Source organism: Eumetopias jubatus, unplaced genomic scaffold (assembly GCF_037043125.1).
Source record: "Eumetopias jubatus isolate StellerSeaLion01/CBP00866 unplaced genomic scaffold, mEumJub1_p1.0 scaffold_2, whole genome shotgun sequence".
Lineage (NCBI taxonomy): Eukaryota > Metazoa > Chordata > Mammalia > Carnivora > Otariidae > Eumetopias > Eumetopias jubatus.
In genome coordinates, this window is record NW_028274808.1 from 198,253,825 (window position 1) to 198,278,284 (window position 24,460).

The window sequence follows — 24,460 nt, forward strand, 5'->3', positions numbered from 1 at the left end:
GTTATCAGAATTCTGGGTTGTCTTGGAAGGTCTCAGTCGCTAGGAAAGTCCTGAGGGACATTGTGGGGTTGTCTGCTAGGGTCGGCATAGCCGCTCCTATCAGCTCCGGCCTCTGGGCGCCGGTGCTATGGTGCAGAGTCAGGGTGGAGCTCACGTCCTGGATGGATCTGACGTACGGAAAGGTTGAGGGAGTGACCTGAAGGGACAGTGTGGGGGCCAGGCTGGGACTGGAGTATATGCCTTTCCACTCTCACACTGCCTGGGCAGTCTAGGGGAGCTCCTGCAAGGGTCTTCTTCCCCCTTTTCCTGAGAGAGGGCAGTCTGGGAGCCCTGTTGTAAAGGTCGCTGTTGAAAGGCCACCTGGTCCAGAGCAAATGGACTAAAATGTAGGAATTCTAGGGGCGCCTGACGGGTTCAGTTGGCAGAGCATCGACTCTTGATTTCAGGGTGGTGAGTTCACAAGCCCCATGTTGGGCATAGAGTTTACTTGAAAAGAAAAGAAAACACTTAAAATGTAGGAATTTTCATGGAATTGGTGTCCAGGAGCATGGATTCTTTTCAAAAGCTTAGTTCAATCAGTTCAGCAAACATTTTTTGAATACCCGTTACATGCCCATCACTAAGGTAGGTGTCCTGTATGAACAGGTCACCGTCCTTGCACTGGAAGAAGTCAGTCTAGTTACAAAGACCACTTTGGAAGTAGATAATTTACTTTAATTGAAATAGGTCATTTATTCACATGGCTCAAATTCAGAAGTTACAAGAGGGTGTGTGTACACAGTAAACAGGCTCTCCCAAGCGGCAGGTGCGAGCTTGCGTCCTGGCCCGTCTTTCGAGGCTATTTATGCATGTAGAAGCAAAGGCATGTTCACACACGTTTCCTCTTCTTTTTTCTCTTTTCACAGAAATGGCACTTTATTGCATCCTCTTCCATTGTGTGGGTGGATGTATTAGGATTTGCCTATAGCCAGTTCCTTATGTTTTAGGGCATCTAGGCAATTGTAACTGTAGGGATCAGGGGAGGTGGCGTGGTGGAGGTGAGCACAGAATGCCTCGGGAGCCCAGAGGCAGCCGTCCCGACAGTGAGAGTTGAGGGAGGCTTGTTGCACACACCTGAGCGTCCTGGGGCAGAAGGGAGAGGAGGCGGGGCGCTCGAGGCAGAAGGAACAGCATGAGCAAAGGCGAAGAGGCACCTGCCAGCAGTTAGGTTGTGCCTTGTGAAATATAAAATGGAAGGTGAGGAGAAGCAAAGTGTGCCTCGGGTTCCATTTGTGCGTAAGTTTGTGGCGTAAGTGTGCTCCTTGTCATTGACTTATTGCCGACCCAGTGTCGTATAATCTGGAGCACCAAAGAGCAGCAGAAGGCTCGGGCTGTCTTCAGGAGTTTGCGGTCCGGTCCCAGAGAGGAGGCTGTTTTAACCGCAGAGGGTGTACGGTGGCATCAGAAGGCTCTGATGAGTGGAGGGGGTGGGGGGCCATCCTTGGAGTGTGGTACCTGGCCCCCCTGTGCCAGGCGCTGTGCCCACTCTGCTCTGTCACCATTATCCCACTGAATGCCCACAGTGACCTTCTGCAATGGATTTCTGTCCCCTCCCCCTGACTGTGAAGGCCACGTAGGTCCAGAGGGGTGGAGTCCCTGCCCCTGAGCCCAGCGTCAGGGACGGAGCCTGAGTTCTTTCCTCTGCTTTGGCACGCAGGGTCCCTTGTTGGTCTCAGTGGCCCTTGGCAGCTCTTCATCTACATGGGCTTTCTTTTCCTCTTGTGACCCAGATGGGTGGGGCTGACTGTGGCTGAGGGCCCCTTTTCCATGCTCTTCCCAGAGTAGAACTCGAAGAGGAACACCAATGACCTTTGTCTTCCCAAACCCAGGAGCACTTAGTAAGAGTTCAGGGAGGAGCCTCTACCCAGCTTCCAATGTCTATAAAGACTTTCTGACTATCCCATCTTTTGCTGAAAACATTTCTGGTCAGGCTTTCTGGCTTAAATTTGTGTCCTGTTTTTTCATGGTTTCATTCATTTGTCAAGTATTTTTGGGGAGCCCTACTGTCGGTGCTGGTCTGGGTGCCGGGGACAGGCGCAGAGCCCTGCCCTGGCGGGTCACATTCAGCAGCGGCATGCGATCCATTAGTCGGTGTGCGGTGTGCTGGTGTACCAGTGCCGTGGAGGGGGCCAAGAGCTGGCTCAGGGCTGCAGCACAAAGGGGTGCTTGGAGGACTTGCCGCAAGAAGCAGGGGCTCGGGGCAGGCTTCTCGGCAAAGGTGCCATGTGAGGATGGGCTTACAGGTGCAAAAGCGAGCCAAGCAGCTGTCGGAGAGGGACAGCGGCACAGTGGCAGAGGTGCCCGGCCTGCCCACAGCCATGCCCTCGTCTGGCTTCCTTCCCTCCATTCTCCGTTGGCCAGAAGTTGAATCCGTGCATCCAGCAGAGGTTATTCAAGCCAAGCATGGTCATCTTTGCTGTGCAACTAGTGGTTGGAGACAGTGGACTGGAATGTCGTCCTAAGATAATGCAGGTTCATTGAGTGTGTATTCAGTGTAGCAAAGAACACGACAAAGAAGTCTCTGCCTTTGGAATTGACTTTCAAGGGCAGGAAGCAGAAAAATTCCTAAAACTGTAGCAGAAACTGGCATGACTTTAACAGTGGTTTCAGCCCGAGGTGGGGGCCGGGGGAAGCGGAGGATGGTGGGCCAGATAATCCCGGACCTGCGCGTGCGGGTGGAGCCTTTTCTTCAGGCCAGCAGACGTTGAGCATGCCGCATTGTGCCCGGAGGCGCACGGGTAAATAAGACAGGAGTCCTGCTCCTAAGAAGCTTCCTGCCTCTCCGCTCCAGTTTCGTCTAGTCTGCTCTCTGTTCGTGCTGACGCCTCCAGCCTGCTCTCCCGGCCCTTCCCCACGCTCCGCAATGAGTTCTCTCTCCCTTTCTTACCCTTGCCCCCACTCCTTTGGTCTCGGGACGGGGTCGCAGGAGTCGCAGGAATAAACACTGATCGCCCCCAACTGCCTGGGACGTTTTCTTTTGCAGGTACAAACAAGCCGCCTCTGCCCTGCCTTCAGTGGTGCCTTGGGGTTGGGGGCAGCTGCTCTGTCCAGGGAGCCTTCTTGCTCCTCCCACACAGCACTAAGTTGTCATCCCATAGAGTAGGTGCGCCTTGCAGAGCAGGCCGGGCCTTTCTGGAAAGGTCTAGGGGTTCTGGAAATTAGGTGCCAGATGCAGTTAATTTCCTTGAACTAGCTGTAGACCTTGGCTGTTGTGGCTTCGTTTGCATGAAATCAGCGGGGTGCTGACTGCTGTCCTTGGAGTAAGCTGGGGGAGAGCGCGGTGAAGGTGAACTGGCCACTCTGGGTACCCAGTACCGTTTTCCTTCAGTGTCTAATTTGAGAGTATTTCTTTTTGCAAAATTAGGTTAAGTGAAAAATGAAGGTTGGAAGTGTTTTCCATTAGTTAAATAATAAAAAACACATTATTGAATCAAAAAGTCTTTGACCCGTAAGACAATTTACATGTAAGAGAAGAACAAAGTCCCGTCAGAGGATTGAAGGTCGTTGGTTGCCAAAGCTGCTCAGGCTTTAAGCTTGAACACACGGTGAAATGTCTTCTGAAGCAGTAGGCGCATGCAGGATCCACAGGCCTTATTTGGATTGAGTCCCAACGTCCTTTGGTTCTCAGCAGAGCACGTAGTTGAGTTAAAAAGACACGTAGGTTGTAACTCTGCCTACGGTTTCCTTCGTCCCGTACTTGTCTTTGACTCCCTCCTGCCCGAGTGTGTAAAGGTGAAGAGGGTCCTCTCTTCCCTGGAGTGTCTCACACCAGTGGAGACTTAGGACCACCCCGTTATTTTTCTGCACTTCCCAAATCTAGAAAGTTGCCTTGCCTGGGCATATTCATTGGGGATATTTTGCCTTGTAAGGGTTTTATTGTGTTTTTTAAAAAGATCTTCACTCCACTTCCAATATAAGTCCTTCTTAAGAAAAGCTTCCTTTATATGTTATGAACACTTTGGCTTTTTTTTTTATTATTATTATTTAAGATATTTATTTGAGAGAGAGAGAGTGAGAGAGAGCACGAGAGCGGGGTAGGGGCAGAGGGATAAGCCAGACTTCCCGCTGAGCAGGGAGCCCCATGTGGAGCTCAGTCCTGGGACTCTGGGATCGAGACCTGAGCCGCCCAGGCGCCCCAACACTTTAGCTTTTTAAATTCACCTTGTTGGGGTGTCTGGCTGGCTTAGTCAGTGGAGCGTGTGACTCTTGATCTCAGGGTCGTGAGTTTGAGCCCCACATTGTGTGTAGAGATTACTTAAAAATAGTATCTAAAAAAATAAATTCACCTTGTCTAGAACAGTATTAAAAACAAAAGTCATCAATTTAAAAAATCCTGGATTTGTAGTTCTTAGTTAATGATGTTTGAATTTTCTCCTTTATCCTGAAAGTTTGTAAACTTTTTCTGTATTTGTTTAACCTAAACAGTTTCCCGTATTGAACACTGATGTTCAAGGAATGAATAGGAGTCAAGAAAAGCAGACCTGGTGGGAAAAAGCCTTGTACTCTCCTCTCTTTCCTGCATCAGAGTGTGAAGGTAAGGAGGCCTGTGTTAGGTCATTGGTTCATCCACTCATTCGGATTTCTAATTCATTAAGAGCAATACATTCTTTCACTATGAATAGCAGTCCGAAAAGCACTTACCAAGAGGCTTTTGTATAGCCAGCATTTGTCAGGCACTGGGGACACAGAGATGAGTGAGAACTGGGGCCCACCCTTAGCCTGGTATGGGGAAAGGCATGGAAATACACAAAGGCAGGACCGACCTTTGCCAAAACCTGTTCAGGATCGCAGTGAATCGTGAGGGGGGTGGGGGGTGGGGGTAATCAGCTGTGGGGGGATCTTCAGGAAGCCGCCTGGGGGGTGGGGGAAGGGCAGACCCTGTGAAAGGAACAGCTTGCACGGGGGCAAGATGGACTCTGGCAACTGGGCCCAGCTGGGTTGTAGCTGAGGCCAGGAAGGCAGATTGAGGAAGGCCATGGAGAAGATGGCAAATTGGAGGGTGTCAGGTCCGGTGTGCGTTTTAGAACAGCTCTGGCAGCAGAGTGGAGAAGGGGTTAGACAGCTGGGGTTCTGGGCCCCTGCCGCGGCTGTCTGGGAGGCCCAGGGTTAAGGCCTGGTCTCAGGCCCTGCAGGGGGAGTAGGGGAGGGAACAGCACGGAGAGGTCTTGTTGAGGACGGGAGGTTTTGTTGAGGACGCCGGCTCCTCGGGAGTGACTTTCCATGAGGCGTGGGCAGCAGGAGGGGGTTGGGGGGTTCCGGCAGGGGGCAGACAGAGCAGTAGCACATTGGGTGAAGGTGATTTGGGTCTATGAGCCTCCCAGGAGGACATGCCCAGCAGCTGTAAAAACTCTCGAAGTCTGGGGAGGAGTCAGGGCTGCGGAGGGCGTGCTGCCAGCTCCCGGGCTGCCCTGGGCTGTGGCATCGACATTCTCTGCCGCTGGAGCTGGAAAGGGCATGTATGCCATTAGTTAGTATTCACACGTTCACGGGTCTGGCGTGTCTCCCGGTCCGTCTGTAATTAATGTGGAGCCTCACCGCTCGCTGCCCACCAAGCCTGGCGCGCTCCGGTGCTCGGGACGCCGGCGCCTGCCTCCCTCCGCAGCCCAGCCTTCCCCCACTGCGGGGACAGCGGGGCTGTTTGCTTCTCTCTGCTCTGAGCCCCAAGAGGCCTTCCCCAGAGCCTGCCTTCCTCCTTCCCAGAGGTTCACTGGGTCAGAAAGAGAGCATAGAGCGGAGTCTTCGTTTTTAGCATCTTTATTCAAACCTCATTTATTAAAGACCTGTTGTTCTACCATTAGCTAATACCTGGCTTGCCTTCTGTGGTTTAGAAAGTGCTCCCAATCTTTCCTTTCACGTAGGCTGCACCATAGCCGTGTGAGATGTCAGCCTTGGTTTTCAGATGAGGAAGCTCTAAGACTCAGGTTTGACAGTTTGTCCAGAATCATGCATTAGCCGTCAAGTTCAGGTTTGTATCCAGACTGTCTTCCTGTGGCCGGAAGCTTTGCGCTCTACAGTAGCTATCTGCACTCAGTGCCCAGGGAGGCGCCAGGGTGAGGGGAGCACAAATCTGGCCTTGACGTAGATCCATTCTGTGCACCCGGTGAGTGCGCAGTCACTGATGAGTTAACTGGAATACAGGTAAGGGGGGCTGAGGGCCCCAGAGTAGTGCAGCCAGAGGGAGGGAGGGAGGGAGGGAGAGAGAGAAGGAGGGAGGGAGGGAGAGTGGGGGAGAGAGGGAGGGGGAGAGAGAGGGATGTGGCAGCAGGCAGTGCCTGGGGTCAGGAAGACCAGTCCCTGTGGGGGTTTAGTCTAGTTTTCTATCATTCGTTAGTAAGGAGTCAGTCCCAACCCTTAGCTCTGGGTCCTTGGTTTCTGTACAATCGCAGGTTGGTGCTGTAAGGGATGGTTAGTGCACGGTGCTGTTTTATTATGAAGTGGCAAATAGAGAAACTCTCAGTGGTAGATAATGGTAACCAGGCTTTGGAGTGACCTTCAGCTCACAACTGTGCATTAAATCCTTGCAGTTGCCCTGTGATGGTGACGTGACGAGCCTCCCTCTCTCAGCCTGTGGGGGTGGGGACGTGCAGTCTCAGGAGCAGGTTGGCCAGGAAAACGAGTCGCCTCTTGCCTCCTCAGCAGGAGTGACTGGAGTCTCTTGTCTCCACCGCTGAAACTCCCAGCGTGGCTGGAGGTTAATAACAAGCAGATGCTGCTCCGAGTTAGGGACTGACCTGGGAGCTTTTGGCCTCCCTAGGAAGGAGGAGGGCCATCCCTTTTTACAGTAAGGCAGGAGATGGAGGCTCGGAGTGAGGCGGCTTGTGCAGGCTCCCTGCAGCGGGGTGGACATCTGGCCTGGAAGCCCCAGCCCTGCACTCTGCCACCTGCCGGCCTTGCTCTGCCTTCATAGACTCGTGCCTGCCTTGTGCCAGGCCCTGGGAACACTCCAGATGAGCTGATGTCCCAGCACAAGCGGAGGGAGTGAGGACACAAGCCCTGTGCCATTTGGGGCTACCTGCAGTGGGTGGTGCCCAGGCAGCAGCCCTGGCTGGTGCGGGAGCAGGATGCATTTGGTATGCCCCAGTGTGCTCGGCTAAGGGGAACGACCCGAGAGTGCGGGGGGGACAGGGTCCGGCGGAAGCCAGCAGCCGGAGCACCAGGGCCTTGTGCGCTCCATGCCACGACAGGTCTGTCCTGAGTGGCAGTCTCCAAGCTCACGCACTGGATTCTGAACATTTGGAAGGCTCATTGTAAGTGTGTGGGTGTTATTTTAGTCTTACCGAGAAAGCCCTGCAGGGAAACTGTATAGATAACAGTAAAGGGCTCGGGAGGCAACGGAGCTGGAGTCCGGGGCCTCTGTTGCCAGCTGGTAGGCCCGGGGCAGTGACCAGACCTTCTGTGTCTCCACTGTCTGTATTTGTAAAAATGTCTCTGTAGTCCCAGAGCCTGGGTTATTTTCATGAACCTGAGCTGGTAACTTCGAGGTCCTGAGGCAGGCAGAGCTAAAGATCATGGAGAATATGATGTGGCCAGCACCTGATGGTAGGAGGGCACAGCGGTCACTGAGTGTCAGTCCTGTCCTGTCCGGTGTCACGCGTGGGTAGCATGTCCTCTCATTGAACACCTCGTGGTAACTGGACCGCAGGCAACAGGAAACAGATGCTCAGTTGGCGGCATTACAGGACTTGCACACAGTGATTCAAAGCCAGGGTCCACATCGGGCCTCCCGGCCGTCTCCTCTCTCACCACTGTGTCTGCAGCTGCGTGGGGGGCTGGTCTGGATTAAGACTGGTGGGGGTCAGCTATGGCTGCGCATCAGAATCACCTGGGAGCTTTTCAGACCAGCTCAGTCAGGATCTCATCTGGGGACCTGGGCTCGCAGACTTGGCTTCAGTGAAGCTCCCAGGGCTGAGAACCTTTGCACTAAATGATTTATTTGATTCTTTCCAGTTCCAGCTTCCAGTTCCATCCCCTTCTGTGGGCCGCTACTCAAACCACTAGCCTCCTTTTTCTTCCCTGTTCTGCAGACACAGGAAGGCTGTACTTAGTGCGGTGTTGACTTGGGAGGGAACGAACGAGGTGGTTACCCTGTTTTGTGTTCCCCGCTGCACTTCCCCGTCTGCAGTCCCTTTGTTTAGTCGTTAGATGAACACACACGGTGCATCGGCTGTCTCCCTCCGTATGCTCTAGAGAGCCTGGGCCTGTGTTCCGAGGGCTTACCCCACTACAGGCGTGAATATGTGTTTGTTGAATGAATGTCTCATGCTGGGATAACAGGCATGTGTGGGTTATGCCGGCCTATTTTTTAAAAACTCGATCAGCAGTGTGTTAGTATTTTGCTCATGCATACTGGCTTGGCTGGTGGTGCCCGGGTCTACTCTTACTGAGTACTTAACTTCTCCAAAGGGTTGGTACACCTGACTGATCTGACTTCAGCAAAAAAGGAAACAAAAATGTCTGTTTCATAACCTTGTCTTAATGAAATTTCCCCCCCTCTCCCTCTTTTCCCTTCTCCATTCAAAATGATTAAGAATGTTATACAAATGCCAAGGGAGAGAATGGTATAGAAGAGTGTCCAGATGGTAAAGACATACCCAGTAACGACGAGCGTCTGTTAGATTTTAATAGGGTAAGTGGACTGTCCTCCTTACTAACTTACTAACGGCCACACCCCCTTGCCACTCAGGCTGGAGCCTGGGAGCCCTGGGAGCTCCGCCCACCCGCCTTCCCAGGTCAACCGGCTCCATGGCCCTCAGCCTCCGCCCGCATCGCCTCCCACCCCATCCGCTGACTACCAAGGCTTCCTGCTCCCCCGCCCCGACCCTCGGCCATCCCAGTGCTGCCACAGGGAATTTCTGCATACCAGTTGGACCTTGTCACTCCCTCAGAAGCCCTTGGGTGGGCACCAGCAGGGAGCCCTTCCGGTGCGCTCAGCAGACGGACGGACCCCACCGTCCTGTGCCCTCACTACGCCCAGCGTGGCACTCTGGTCTCAGCCCTGGCCCCAGGCCGCTTTCAGTTTCTGTACCACCGCCTCCCCACCAGGCCGTTGAGCTCCCGTCAGGCAGGCAGGCGGCCGAATCAAAGGAAACGTGTCTCTCTCCTCTGTGTCAGCTCAGGTCCTGTGAGGACTTTTCCCCCAAAGCACCCTAGGGTGTTAGCACCCGCAGCCCTGTCTTTCCCCCCTCGGTGAATATGGTGCCCCGCAGCATACCCTGCTGCCGCACCCACGCCTGGGAGCCGCTTTCTGGCCCCGGGCCCCTGACCGCCCCGCCTGTCAGCCGTCGCCCCTCCGCCTCCTCCCGTCTCCCGCACCCTGTGCAGGCCGAGCGCCCCCTCGCGGGTCCTCCCAACACCTGACGGGTGCCGTCCCTGTGCCATTCTGCACAGACTCGGGACCTCCCGCCTGAGGCCGTGCAGACCTGAGCTGTGTGCCTCAGCTGGGACTCGGCGACTCCCGCTCTTAACCATGGTGGCCTTCCGTCACTGCACCTTGCCCAGAAAGGCCCTGTGTGGCTCTGCTGCCCCGTGCCTCCGGCCCCACATCCTCTCTTCTGCCCTCCGTCCTTGTGGCTGTCTTCTGCTTCTGCCTCGGGGGTCCCAACCAGGGATGCTGCTGCCATTTGGAAATGGGGGGTGTTGTTACTATGACTGGGGGGTGCTGGGTACTCTGAGGATGGGGGTGTTCCTAGTTTCTGTGATGGGGGTGTTGCTGGTTCCTGTGACCAGGGGGCGGGGGTGCTGCTGGTTCTTGTGACTGGGGAGTGCTGGTTACTGTTGGGGGGGTTTTGCTAGTTACTGTGACTGGGGGCGTGCTGGTTACTCTGGGGGGTGGGGACATTGCTCGTTATTGTGACTCAGGGAGGTGGGGGGATGTCGCTGGTTACTGTAATTGGCTGGTGGGGGTGGCATGTTTCTGGTCACTATGGGGGAAGGGGTCTTTGCTAATCACTTCAGGGGTAGGGGGAGCATTACTAATTGCTATGGAGGGGGGAGAGTGGTGTTGCTAATAACTCTGACTGGGTTTGGGGAGCACTGGTAGTTACTGTGACGAGGGAGGGGCTGCCATTTGCATTCAGTGTCCTTGGGGGACAGAGATGCTGACCATCTGGTGTGTGGGGGACAATCCCACACAGTAAAGAGTTTTTAGAACTCCAGTCCTGAAGCCCGGCCCCCAGGCTCCCAGGCAAGCTCTTGGCTGTACCTTGTACAAGGCTTGCTTCTCAGCCTTCAGGTGAGGATGCTTCTCAGAACTCCCTTCCCTGTCGCAGCTGTATGACGTGTGTGTGTCCTGTCTGCGCCACATCACCTGGTTTACACCGCAGCGTGCAGTTGTGTTGGTTGGTTGGCTTGCTGTGGGCTCTCCTGGAAGGCGAGCCTGGGGAGGACACGGCCGTGCCGACCTCCCTGGGGTTCCCGGTGCTCAGCCCAGCCCCCAGCTGTGGCCAGGCCTTAGACATTGGTTTTGTGCAGCCCTCACACGTGGAACGTTTTGTCCCAGGGACTGAACTGAACATACAGAATTAGGATTTGGGACCCTTTATGGATCACGGAGGAGAGGTGGTTGGGTTTGCTCTGAAGCAGTGCAACTCTTCATATTCTTTAGCTCTGCCAAGAAAGCCAGCGATTTGCCGTGTGATCTCTGTATATCAAGAGTGTTTCATGTAGCCCTTTTGGAAAAAAGTCTGGCTTTTGATCTGTTGAAAACTGTTCCTTTAATCCCAGGTGTCTTCTGTTTATGAAGCAAGGTGTGCCGGAGAGAGAGATGCCGGAGCAGAATCCAGTGGCTTCCGCAGAAAGATCTACTCCAGCGCCGGCTCCGGCTCGGAGGGCTCTGGCTCGGAGGGCGGAGGCGAGTGGGCGGACCCTGGCGAAGAAGAGCTCTTTTCTCGAACTCATCTCTAATCCTGCAGAGTAGTACAGATTATTTTTTGAGAGTGATATGTGATGGCAAATTACCCTTTTGTGAGGCCTGTTAATCTAAAGCAACAACTTAGGTTTCTTCTTCAATTAACTGATTCAGATCAGCAATTATCTTTCTCTTCTTGCTTATTTTAGAGTTGAGGACAGCTATCCTGTTGAAGATTTTTTGTTTTCCAAGCTGTTGAATTCTTGGCTATTTGAAATAGACTAGATTGTGTTGTCCAATCAAGAATGGGTGTGCATGTGCTTGTCTAGAAGCATCCCTGCTTTCCGCATCTTGACTGCAGTTGCTGTCTGTCCTTCCAGCTGCAGCCCGGTCACTGTCACCTTAGCTCCGCGGTGTCCGCAACCACTTCTGCTCTCCAGAGACTTGAGCTTTGGAACCTTTAGGCTTTGTTCTCTCAGAACTGGGATATAAATACCTACCCCTGCAATGGATCGGGGCCTTTCTCAAGGCAAGAGGGAAGCATGGGTGACTCATCCACGGTCTTCATTCAGTCAGATCTCATGTACATTTGATGTAGGAACCACAAGGGTGTGCTTTTAGAGACTTACAAAATACTGTGTTTTCTCTCTTAGGATTCTCCCCCCTCGAGTATCATGGAAGATACTGTGGTTTGTGATTTTCTTGCTAACTGGAGGAGCCAAGGCTTTTGGGGTGTGGGGTAGCAGAGGAGGCCGAGTGGGGCAAGAGCGTACCCCCAGCCTGTTCTTACGTTGCGGTTACTTTTACGCCAAAACACCCCTTCAGGGTTACTCGTGGTGAGGGTCTTAGTTGCAAATTATGATTTTCTGGTGACCTCCATTGAATCGAAGCCTCCAGAACTCAAAATTATAAACGTCTGACATGCAGTAAAGGCCACCTCGTCACCCCGAAGCAGCCCTGGCTGCAACAGCCAGCTGCTGTCATGGCCGTGATTCGGTCGAGCTTAGATCGCATTTTGTGTTGGAGAGAATGTTCTGGGCAAGTTCTGTGTGGTGGGCTGGGGGCGGGCAGAGACGTGCTTTCTCCCAGACCTTTGTGATGGCTTCATGGAACTCGCTTCCCGCTTCCCGCTTCCCGTGGGGGCCCAGCCGTCAGTCTGTCTCCTACAAGTCCTGCCCGCTCAGGATGGCCGCCGCCTCGGGTTTTCACGCCAGCGGGCAGCAGGTGGAGCTGCGAGGAGCGGTGTTTGTGAAACCAAATTGTTTTCCTATTTAAAAAAACAAAACCTAATGTGTAAAATCAGTTTAGCGTGTCTGTAACACCAGGAACCGCAGAGAAGTCTGACGTGGACGAGACAGCTTCGCCACGAATCTTGGCAGGTAGTGCATACCCTGTCCAGTTCACTAGCCGGGGGCCGGAGTGGCTGAGAAAGCCCTGGTTTGCTTCGAGTCCCAGGTGTGGTTGCCTGTGTCGTAACTGAGAACACAGACAACTCCAAGGCTGTGGAATCACCCCGGGTTGTGTGTGTCCTCACCATGAGAAACCTGGTGGATGGTCGGCTTGGATCTCACCACATGTCAGGGTTTGTTCTTACACAGCACATCTTAAGACACTTTAAAGTGTGTGTGTGTGTGTGTGTGTGCGCGCGTGCGCGTGTGCACGTGTGTACGTGTGCAGGTGTGTGTGTATGTGTGTGCAAGGTTTATGTTGCTGTTATTTATTTACAGACTTTATAAGGTTTTATGTATTTTTCTTTCTTCCGGAGCTTCCTAAAAAGTGATTAGCATCTGCACTGAAATATAATTTAACAGCAAAGGCAAAAAAGAATTGGAAGTTGTAAATTCCTAAAATCACTACAGTGACGATCCTTCTAGAAATCGTTGCTTATGTAGCAGAGACCAAATAAATATATTTCAGATACAACCTTTAGCTCAGTTGATTTTGGACAGCTGCTTTTTATCAAGACAGGGCTCCAGGTGGCAGAGGCACCGACTTCCTCCCGCACTGGCCGGAAGACGGTGCACCTTCCACGGGGGAAAGGGGTTGGGTTATAAATGGGCAAGGGGATTGCCAGATTATGTATTTATTTGTTTTCATAGCTAAGTGGCTGAAGCCCAGAGGCTTTCAGCAACAGAGTTGAAAGTGTGGTTTTTAGTTTTGTGAATGGATGATCACAAAGAAAAAGCATTTTTTAAAAAGTTGGCAAAACGCTGAAACGCCCTGTGGTATGAAGCGCATTGCATATCTGTAGCACTGAAGTATCCGTTTTCCATTCCTGGGCTGAGATTTTTTTCCCCGTGGTTGTATTGTTCTGATTTTACGTACACCAGAGTAACTGATTTTTTGTTTTCTTGTGGAGTTAACACCAAATAAAAATTTCGAAAAACAGTTGGTTGTCTTTGTTTATCATAGCAAAGAATCTTTTGTAACGAGCCCCAGCCTTGTCTTAAGGACCTGGGTCAGGAGAAGATAGAAAGTGCCCAGGTCACATCATTCCAGATGAAGGGATTTAGCTCTCACAGGCATTGCTCAAGATGCTGGCATTCTGCTTTGCTGGAAAAGGAGGAGAGGGTCCTCCTGATAAACAAGTCACTCCCCCACTCCAACCCTAGCTCCTATCTGAATCCTGCAAAGAACACAGCATTTTTGTCCATAGGTGTAGACAAAACTTCTTTTTCTTATGAAAAAAATTTATTAACAGGATCAGTGTTCATTGTAGAAAAAGAAATCAGTGTGTTTTTAAAATATAAGGGAAAACTGGGGCACCTGGGTGGCTCAGTTGTTGAGCGTCTGCCTTCGGCTCAGGTCATGATCCCGGGGTCCTGGGATTGAGCCCCTCATCGGGCTCCCTGCTCCGCAGGAAGTCTGCTTCTCCCTCTTCCACTCCCCCTGCTTGTGTTCCCTCTCTCGCTGTGTCTCTCTCTCAAATAAATAAAATCTTAAAAAATATATATATATATGTGTATATATATATATACATATATGGGAAAACTCCTCTGCACTGCCACGGCCGCCGGAGCTGGTGGCTGCTCCTGTCCGTGCCCAGCGCCTTCTAGACATCCCGCTGAGCGTGTGTCCAACTAGCACACCCTGTCTCTGGGCCGTGCTCCCCTGCTCTTCCGGACTTCAGACGCACGGCTTCCCGCGGACGTCTTCTCATGGCTGTGACTATGGGCCTGCCTCAGTTTCTTGTTTGTTTGTTTTAAGATTTCGAGAGAGAGAGCACGAGTGGGGGTTAGAGGGAGAAGGAGATACAGACTCCCCGCTGAGCAGAGAGCCAGACGTGGGGCTCCATCCCAGGACCCCAGGGTCGTGACCTGAGCCGAAGGCAGGTGCTTAACTGACTGAGCCACCCGGGCGCCCCTGTATGTAAGTTTTTATAGCTGTATTATTCTGTTCTAGAGATGTAGTAGGTTCTTCACTGATCCGCGTGTAGAATGTCCCTTTTCTGTGTAGTCAGTACTCTGCATAGCCCTTGTGTGGACACCTGTAAACCTGGGTGTCCTTGTACAGTCACTCCTGAGGGGGTTGTGGCCTGTGGATGCCTGCTGCACCCATGAGGCTCCAGCATCACATGGACCAGGAGGTCCTTCAGGGCCTCTGTTGGAAGTCGGACATCCTTTCTCTCACCATCTGTAAGCTGGTCCTCAGCTTTGGTTATTTCAGGCAAGTACTTTCTCCAGTTAGCATTTGTCTTTCATCTGGGGCAGAGGACAAGTGGATTCTATACAGAAGCATTTCAGTGTTGTTTTATCCTTTTTTTATTTTTTTAATGGTTTCTGGGATGTGTGTGCATGTTTTTAAATGCTTTCTTCACCTTGAAAGAGTGTAAGAGCATATACTTCTGTGTTTCTAGAACCCATCTACTTCATGTAGATTTTTCTTTCTTTCTTTCTTTTTTTTTTTTTTAAGTAAGCTCTTTGCCCGATGTGGGGCTCGAACTCACGGCCCTGACGTCAAGAGTCACGTGATCTTCCGACTGAGCCAGCCAGGCACCCCTGTCGAGTTGGTCTTTGAAGCATGTAAATTATATACAAGGAGTGAGCCTTAAGGATTCAGCCTCCCTTTTTCCTGGCTAGTTGGCCAGCTACCCCAACTCGGTGTGTTATAATCGCTGACTGCCTAGGCGTGGCCCGAGTCTTCCTGGGTATAGCGGCAGTGCCCAGTTGGAGTTGGACAGGGAGCTCCCCTCCCGGAAGTGCCTGAGACAGGCCTGGAGGGTGTTCGTGCAGCAAGGTGGTCCCTTGTTCTGGTTTGATAGGTTGTCCACGGGAGGTGTGCCTTGGGGCCACCTTGACTGTGGTCAGCCTACTTGCTTACCGGTGCCCACACTAGACCGTTGCTCTGTGCACAGGGTCACCTGGAGATTCGGCTCTGTCCACAGGAATTGTGACATCACGGCTAGGTGCTTCTCAACCAAAGGGGTATAAAGCCCTCTGTTTTTTTAAAAAAAGATTTGTTTATTTATTTTGGGGAGGGGTTGAAGGCAGAGGGACAGAATCTCCAGCAGATTCCCCTCTGAGCGCGGAGCCCGATTGTGGGGCTCCATGTCACACCCTGAGATTGTGACCTGAGCCGAAATCAAGAGTCGGACGCTCAGCCCGCTGAGCCGCCCAGGCGCCCCTAAAGCCCTCTCTGTAAAGGAGTGTTGAGCTGCTGCTCTGGTGGCTGTGCGTGCCTGGGGCCACACCTGCTCCGCCGTCCAGGAACGGAAAGGGGCGCCCAGCCTGGGGTTTCTCTTGAGAGCAGCCGGTGGCTGGGCGGCATCACCGGCCGCACTGTTTCGAGCACAGAGGCCGGGAAAGGCACCCCCGCTTGAGAGCCCGCCACTAGCCTTGCGTCACTGGTGTGGGGAAAGAGGATCGCCAGGGACAGTTGCCTCACTGGACTGAACTAGCAGTGACTGGCAGTGACCTCACCACCTAACACGTGGATGGTGTCCGCCAGTCTGCTAGTAGCGAGAACAGCGGGCATCCTTCCAGGCATCGGGTCGTGTTAACGGACAGCCCCGTGAAGTAGGTGCATTTGCCCGCTCTACAGGTGGGAAGACAGGCACTCCCCTGCAGCCTCGCGCGAGCTTCGAGGTGGGGCCAGGATTTGAAGTCCGCCTAAGCAGAGACCGTAACAGGACCTCTTGGAGGGTAGGTTTGTAAAGATAAGATAGCACAGCCAGAATGCAGAGTCGGGGAGACACGGGCCCGTCCTGGGGGTGTCCTGGGGGTGCGCCCAGGAAAGAGGCAAAGCCGGAAGTGCAAAGGAGAAGCTGCTGCACCCCAGTTGGTAACTCTCAGAAGAAAAATCACGTCCGCAGGCTGCCCCTTCCTTCCCTCTTCTCCCCCTGCACGGTGGGGGATGGCAAAGGGGGGCGTAGTAGAGCCTCGGGGTCAGGCCCTACAGAGGCCAGTGCAGCTGGGTGCTGACCATGGCCATGTGGCTGGCTCAGTCCTGCCCTCTCCCTGATGGGAGGTCACACTGTCCCCCTTCAGACAGGAAACCAGCTGCCCTGGCCGGCTCCAGCTCCAGTTGGTGTCTGGGCCAGGGGGCAGTGGCTGGGGCCACGGCACAACCGGGTGTCCCCTCAGAGCCGAGTCTGGCGTAAGGGGGCAGGCACATGGCCTGCTGCAGCTCAGTCAGACTGGGCCTGCCACTTCGTGTCACAGTCCAGGGGATCTCTCGGGGCCTGTCTGGGGAGGTGGGAGAGGCCCCTCCCTTTGGCCTGCCACTCAGCAGGCCCTGGCCTCCCCCGAACCCATCCTGCAGTCACAGATGGGGACGACCGCCCTCAGCTTCCAGATGAGGGGGGTTAGGTGAGCTGGTCCTCGGCCGTCCCCCAGCCCTGTGACCTTGGGTGTGCATTTCAGGCACGGCTGGTGACAGGTAAGGTTTCCTCCTCACCGGCCGGAGGACAAGCTCCAGAGTGCGCCTCGCCCTCCCCTCTGGCTCCCCGCCCCCCCCCCCCGCCCCTCTGTCCCCACACGCTCCTGCGTCCTGAGCCAGTCCTGGAAGCCAGCTCCGGCCCCCAAGGGGCCCCTGCTCTGACCCTGCTGCTCCCTCAGCCTGAGCACATCGACTGCAAGCCCATCAACCAGGGTCCTTCCCAGCCATCCGGGCTTGTCCATTGCCCCAGCTTGTGCCGAAGGCCCCAGACCGAGTCTGCTGCTGGCTCCTCACTCCCGGGTCTGGGGCCCACCTTCCCACCACTGTGGCTTCTACTTTGTCTTTCAGGCCCCCGGGCAGAGCCCCCACAGGAACTTGGGCCCACTGTGGGCCTGACCTGCTGGGAGAGGCCACTGGCCCAGCCGGGGGGTGCCTTCGGGCACATTCTCCCTTTGCTAAAGAGGAAGCAGCATCGAAGGAGCCCCAGCCTGAGTGCCCTAAACCCCAGGTTCGAGCGACCCCAGGGCTCACAGGGGTCACTGAGGGCCTTGAGCAAGTCCTGCCCCCTTCTGGGCTTGACTCTGGCCCTTCTCACAGACCTGGGGCCCCAATTCCTGCTCGCCACAAATGTCAAACATGCCCACGGCCGCCTCCCACAAACCGCAAGCTGCAAGCCAGCGATAACGGACAGCCCAGCCCTGTGGCTCCCCGGCTAGGCTGCCTCACTCCAGCCCAGTGATCACAGACCTGACAACTTCTCAGAGACATTAGGGACCCCCAACTAACAGAACTCAGCGGTGGCAGACCTGGCCCTGATCCCTGCGCTGCCCTGTGCTTATGCTGCCCCCTCCCCCACACCTGCACCTGTCTCCATGACCACCCTTGGGAGCCTGCATTTGCCTGGCAGTTCCCCCACCACGTAAGGCCCTAGCCAGGGTGCTGGGCGAGCCTCTTTCCACGCAGTTGGGGGGTCCTGGGCTCCCCCTCCCTGCCTCTTCCACCCCCCACCTGCACTTCCCCTTCCCGAGTGGGGGAGGAAGTGAGAGACCTGGAACTCTGGGTGACTTCCTCATGCTGAACCTGGGCCCCCCACTCGCACATGCTTCCCCCAGACTTAATGCCATCACACGTGACGCTGTTACCTGGACGAGGCTGGCAAGCAGTGGAGCCTCATTGCCTACTGGTCTGTGCCTTGAGCTTACTGAGTCCTCACAGTGGAAATGACGACTGCAGGTTGGGGTCTTTTGGGGGCTGGGGTCTTGTTCATGTTGGCATGAAGCTGCTAATTAGGAGGAAAGGAGGTCTCTGGGCCTTGGTCATAAACGGGGTTTGGAAACATTCATTCATTCAACAGATATGTATCAAGATCGTACTATGTGCTAGGCCCTAACCCTGATGCTGGTAATAAATTTTGTTTTTCTAAATCAGTAAACCTCCCGCAGCCCTGGTTCTGTGGGAAGGAAGCTCTCACGACATCCTCTTCCATCTCTCCAGCCCACCTGAGCCACGGCCATTCTTGAGGGGCCTGAAGGAAGGCGTGCCTCCAAGTCCAGGCAGCTCTTTACATCTGGAGACTCTTCCTTATCTGAACCCCCAAGTTTCCCTGCCGCCACCCCAACCAACCCACACACCACAGGAAGCCCACACGCTGGTGGGGGGGGGGGGAGGACAGGGTGAAGTGGGTGAGGCCCTGCTCTGCCCTGACCAGCTGGGTGGCCTTGCCAAGGTCGAGGGCGTCTCTGGGCAGGGCACGGGGAGGAGGGAGCCACGACCATCGATTCCACACACTCAGAGGGGGCGTGGCCCTTCCTGCAGAACGAATAACACATTTCATCCCAGAGAGACTGGCCGAGCCTCCGTCTCCACCCATCACTGCAGATGGGCTGCTGACAACAACATGGTTTCCTCCGTGGCAGTGTCTGGCTTTCCGGCCTGCCTACAGATCCCAGAAAGCTGGGCAAGCCGCTGCCTGGGCACGGCCTCCCTGGGCCTGGAAAACCGGATGGTGTGCAGTGGGGAGCCTCCACTTACCAGCCCGATGGAGGGAGGCCACGTGGGGCAGCTGGAGGAGCCCAGGGCTGGGTCCAGACCGCCTGGCTCTTCCGCCATGTGGCCTTCTGCAAGCCATTCACCCTCTTGAGCCTCAGTTTCCTCCTCTGTACAACTGGCAAAGCGAGACCGACCGCCAGGCTGAGTAGGAATAATGTGCCTGCACGTATGGGGTGGTGGATAGGTGCTAATTCCCTCTGTAGTGGCCGCCCAGATCAACTGGTCAGACCATCCCAGAATCTCTGGTTAGTTTGTCAGAGTCTGGCTGGCAGCATCCAGGTGGGTATGGCTGGGGTGGGCACCGTCATTCGGGAAGAGATGGAAATAGGGAGGTTGCAGGGGTCAGTTTGTGAGAGGCCTTGAATGGCTCTTGCGAAAGGCTCATCCTGGAGGTAGCAGGGAGCGTGGAGAGGTGTGAACGAGCACCATTTGTGTCGAGGGTACAATAGGGGTCTCTGAGGTTGGACAGGGATTTCAGAATCAGCTGACGCACAATACTCTTCTAGAACTTTTATAGCTTTTAAGTTTCCTCCCTTCCCTACAGTTGGATGAGCTCCTTATACTCCTGTGAATGGGGCCCTGGGCAGGTGACCGTGCCTGGGCTTAGCCAGGTGCTGTTGCTGATCTCTGGGGTCTTAATGCAAGCCACTTCCCTGCTCTGACCCGTCTCCTCATCTGGAGAAAATCATTCAGAGATTATCCAGCCCACCTCCAGCGTAGCAGTGAGTTTGGCTGTTTAATCCTGGATGGAAAAGCCCTTTGTAAACTGTGTGTGAAGAAGCATTAAAGTCATAACTGCATTATGCTAAAAATAACAGGTCTCACCATTCTGCAGCCCTAATGATGATATTAAGCCAGCAAGGTGACCTCACTCAAGGTGAGGCGAGCCATCCCCTCCTGATGGAACGTGTAGGAAGTACACATTTGGACCCTGGGAGTGACCCCGAGATGGGTCCGTGCCTCCATCCCCCACTCAGAGCTTCCTAAGGGACCCACTTCAGAGGACTTGGCAAAATCGCCCTTGGCTGAGAACCACTGCTTGAGTTTATCGGAAATGGGGGGCAGGGAGGAGGGAGCTCGTTAAATACCACCACCAGACTACAACCAGCCAAATCCGCAAGGTGGAAAATTCTACAAGATAAGCGATCCGGTGTCACCCACAAGTATGTGGCACAGGAAAAACAAAGGAAGGGGAAACTCGATTAGAAGAGGTGTAAGACATCTATCTACCAAGTGCAGTTTGTGGCCTTTGGAACTTGATTTGAACACAATAAAAAGACAGAAGGATAACGGGGAAAAACGTCGTGCTGGAGATGGGCATGGGACGAGCTGTGATACAAGCTGCACTTGACACAGCGGTGTGAGCAGGGAGCGGCAGAACGCGGGGGCCCGCACCCCTCCCCTGCTTTGCGTAGATTTGACACTTTCCATCATTAAAACTGTTCGAAAGACGAAAACCAGTAAGCCCGGAGTGGGAAACGTGAGCTTTTCGCTCAGCAGTGGAGCCTCATTCTGAAGGGCCCAGGTGGGGTCAGAAGGGCCGGAGGTGGCACAGGCCGGCCTCTCGCCCTCCGCTGGGAGCGGGCCCCCTGCTGGATGCAGACTCGCACCCAGCCCGCACTGGGAGGGGGCCCCCGCAGCACTCTCAAACGGTCCCGCTTCCTGGGGTGGGTATAAAATCAGTGTCCGCGCCCTACACGGGTCACCCCGAGCTTGAGCTTCACTCCCCCGGGCCAGGCCGATGTGGTGGAGACAGAGGGGCCTCCCCACCCCTTCAGACCCGGGGCCTCCCACCAGCTGTGTTAAATGCACCGCCCCCATCATCATTCAGGTGTGAGTCTCCTGGCTCCGAGCCTGGGTCTCTCTCCTCACCATACGTGGTCTCCCTGCATAAGCCCCGGGAGGGGCTGGAGGGGCCTCTTGTGCTTCTTCTATGTTTTCGGTTCAGAGATCCACTTGGAGCCCTGATAGGGAGCTGAGGCAGGCTGGGTGGCCTCTGTGTCCCCCAGAATATGGCCCCGAGTCCATGCGCCCTGGAACCACCCACTCACCTCCTCAGAGTGATGCTGCATGTGCCCCCTCCTACGCGCACACCCCCCACCTGCTCCTTCCTGATCCCACTCCAGCCCCCGTCTCTCCAGGGACCACATCTCCCCAAGTCCTCCCAAGAGCCCAAGGACGTGGTGATCAATGGGCATCTCCATTTTACAGGTGAACAAACTGAGGCTCAGAGGGGTGTGAGTCGTGTGTGAGGCCTCCCCGCCCCAGGATCAGGATATGGTACAGCGGCCCAGAACAGAGCTCTGGAGCTAGAGGGCCTGGGTTCACATCCTCCCTGTGTACTTAGCTGCCATGGGGCCTTGGGCTGGAAGGTCCCCCTGTCTGAGCCTCAGTTTCCTCTCTGTGACACGGGCAGGTGCCAGGATGACGGGAGTGGACGCATCCACGGTGCAGGAGGCGGTAAGGCTTTGCTGTTTGCCCTCCTCGGGGTGGGTCCCGGGCTGCCTGCTAGGGACCTGAGGACTGTATGGAGACCCGACAAGGCAAAAGGGTATCAGGGAGGGTGGCCTGGGCGTCAACACAGGCATAATCGGGGTGGGGATGGTGTGGGTCTGGCGGCGCCTGGGGTAATGTTGGGAGCCCCCCCGCTGGAGGGACCAGGAATCCGAGCAAGAAGGGCGTCTGGGAGTTCTGGGTAGCGGGCAGAGCAGGAGCAAAGGCTCATTTACGAGGACAGCCCCAGGTAGTTCTGTGAACCTGGACAGACCTCAGGCGCAGTGACAGAGCCTCCTGTGTGGCCAGGAGGGGTGCCCCACAGAGATCATCACGTGTGGGAAGGAGCTCCCCCTCCCTCCCCCTCCCCTGCCCTCCCCTGCCCTCCTCGTGCAGCTCCTACGTGGGCCCAGACCCCACAGCTTCTAAACCAGGCTTTGCTTTCTGAGGGTGACAGCAGCAGGCAACCTGATGATCCTTTAAAAAACACAGCTATTTGGAACATTCCGCTGTGGTGTGCATGCACGGGGAGCGCTGCCCCCAGGCACTGTTTCCTTTATACCTAGAGCCTTTAAGGCCTCCAGCCCCTCTTAAGATTCAGTAAGCCGGAGGCCACAGGGTTCCCCGGGTCTCCCTCCCTCCTCCCCCCGCCCCTGGCAAGGCCATGCATTCCCTAAATCTGAGGGTCTGTTGGTTTCATTATAACTCACTTGGTCCAGCCAATTACTTGGGATGCTCTGGGAATGAGTGACCTTTGATTCTGGGCCAGATCCACCTGGGTTCAAGCATGCCCAGTGAAACGGGGCAACAGTAGAGCATCGTAGGGTCACTAGGGTGCCTAGAGACGCTGTGACAGAGGGTGGGCCACACAGACCACGGCCACGCGGCTCTGTTGTGCTGCCTGGCTGTGCACGGATCCCTAATCTCTTGGAGCGTGAGCACGGATCCGTGCTTGCTTTGCTTAAGGGCTTTAGTAAGAAGGGGCCCCAGGCACGGGGCCCCGGGCTCAGAGCCCTCATCGGACGGTTTACTGTGATTCTCGGTCTGCCGGTTACCCCTCAGTGAGCATCCTAGCCCATCTGCATTATAAACAGAGCATATCCTTGTCAGGGGGAAATCTAAGTTTCAAAAAATATATAGGGACAGAATCAGTCGTGTGTTCCGAGACTCATTTCAGTGTTACTTCTTCCTGTTCATGCCTGTGGATGATGCATATTCCATTTTCTTCGCTTAAACTTTATTTAAAATTCAGTATCACTCTTACAACTTAAGCATTTCTTCTGTGCTATAATAAACACTTTTTAATGGTTGCCTGTGAGTCTCTCTGTTTAATCTCCCCTATGATCAGACATGTACGTTATGTCCATTTCACTATTGCAAATAACACCGGTGAATATCTTTTTACAATAGTCTTTGCCTGAAATTTGGGGTAACTTTCTAAGGCTAGCTCCTTTCAAGTGTATTAATAGACTGAGGAGATTCTGTGTGTTACACTTTTTTTCTTTCGCTTCCCTCTCTGCTGGAGCTTTCGCTCATGAAAGTGTTGCTATGAGAAGATCTGCCTCCCTGCATTCAGTGAGTTGAACCTAGTGCAGGTAGGAGACAGGTAAGTGCACCTGTTAAAACTGGGAGTAAAATGCCAGTTGATGGCTCTGGTGTGAGGGTCTGAGGGCCACTTCTTGAAGCCAAGTGCAGAGGCTTTGTGGTGGCTTCCCTGGTGGCTCGCTCTTCCATCTCTGCACCTCTGGCTGTCTTCTCTGGGCTGAGTTTGTGGGAAGCCTGACCTCCAGCTCTCCCGGGCTACCCCTGCCTCTGCTTTTATTTTTTTATTTTTTACTTTTATTATATTGCTTAATTTCCAGAAGTAACAAGAGAACCCCAAATTCCAGGCATTTCCAGAAAGCGAGCACTCCCATGTCCGCGGTGAAGGAGGTAGCCCTCCAAGGAATAAAGGCAGAAAGGATGAGTTTTCTGGTGGATTTCTGAAAACGCTTGGGCTGCGGGGAAGCACTTTTGAAATAAATGAGGGCTGGGCGCTCTGCCTCTGCCCCATGGGGATGGTCTGGCCCTGGTGGCTCAAACAGGGGCTGGGGACAAGGAAGATGGGGGGGGGAGGGCGAGCGGGCGAGGGCTTCTGTCTGGGCAGTGGAAAACACGCTGTGGGCCCTTGGACTGGGCAGCCTCACTGCCCAGCGCCTGTCTCCTTACCTGCAAAATCCAAGTCACTGTGCGAGCTTGGCAGGTTGTGGGGCTTGACTGTGATAATGGGGTGAAACAGCCAGGATGGCACAGGGTGCTTGGGATGGCTCCAGGTACAGGTGCAACTGTGAGCAGCATTTATTCATCCACTCAACAGATATTTAGGGAGCTCACATTCGGGGGCTGGGTGCGGCAAAGTCAGGGGCAAAATGTGTGTTTGGGAGACTAGATCCCCATATCTCCTGAGAAGAGATGCAAAGGGGTATTGCTGGGCAAGAGGCCTCTGGCCTCATCCTGTGCCCACCTCCCACCCCATCTGCCCTTTGGGCCTCAGTTTCCCCTCTGAGGATGGGCTTGAGGATCTGTAAGGGTCCTGACGCTGTGCTTATGACCCTTCTGGGGTCTGCATCTGGTCAGCGAATCATTTTCCTTGCAAGGAGATGGGGCTGAATTGGTGAGGTGACATGTCCATCTGCCTCTCGAGACTGGGGGTCTGTGAGGGCAGGAACTGTGGGCGGTCAGTCACCCTGGTGTGGCCAGGGTCCAGCACGGGGCTGGTACAGGGGTGGTTTCTGTGGCTGTCTGGCACCTCCTCCTGCTTAGTAAGCCCAGGGAGGCTCGGAGGTCAGGCCTGAAGTCCCTCCGTGGGCTCTCTGAGGAGGCCCACATCCCCCCTCACCTCGGCGGGTTGACCAACACACTTTCTCTATACCATATTACTGGGGAGGTGCCAAGAGCTCCCCAGACATGCCAGAAACTGACAAAGCCAGACGGTTTTTTACATTTAACCATCACTGCCACTTACTTTGTCTTTAATCCTCACACAACTTGGGTGGTGGAGGTGCTATGAACCTGGTAGATGGGGAAAGGCTTCTGGACACAGCCAAGGACAGGTCAGCCAGTCCTGGGCATGGGACTGAGCCAAGGGAGCTGACGGCCAGTGCTCGTCTACTTCAA

General features: G+C 54.5%; 1 protein-coding gene across 5 annotated transcripts in view; it reads left to right on the forward strand.

Moving 5' to 3' along the window:
* KIAA0232 (KIAA0232 ortholog) overlaps positions 1–13,273 on the forward strand; it is an 83,630-nt gene extending 70,357 nt beyond the window's left edge. For 4 of the 5 annotated variants that reach the window (XM_028126858.2, XM_088021244.1, XM_028126868.2 and 1 more), the window contains 3 exons: positions 4,465–4,573; positions 8,568–8,665; positions 10,762–13,273. In XM_028126858.2, coding sequence (XP_027982659.1) covers positions 4,465–4,573; positions 8,568–8,665; positions 10,762–10,941 — 387 coding nt within the window. In that variant the 3' untranslated portion in view covers positions 10,942–13,273. The remainder of the gene's footprint in view (positions 1–4,464; positions 4,574–8,567; positions 8,666–10,761) is intronic. The other variant, XM_028086964.2, reaches the window with a different exon arrangement.
* Positions 13,274–24,460: the final 11,187 nt, after the last annotated feature.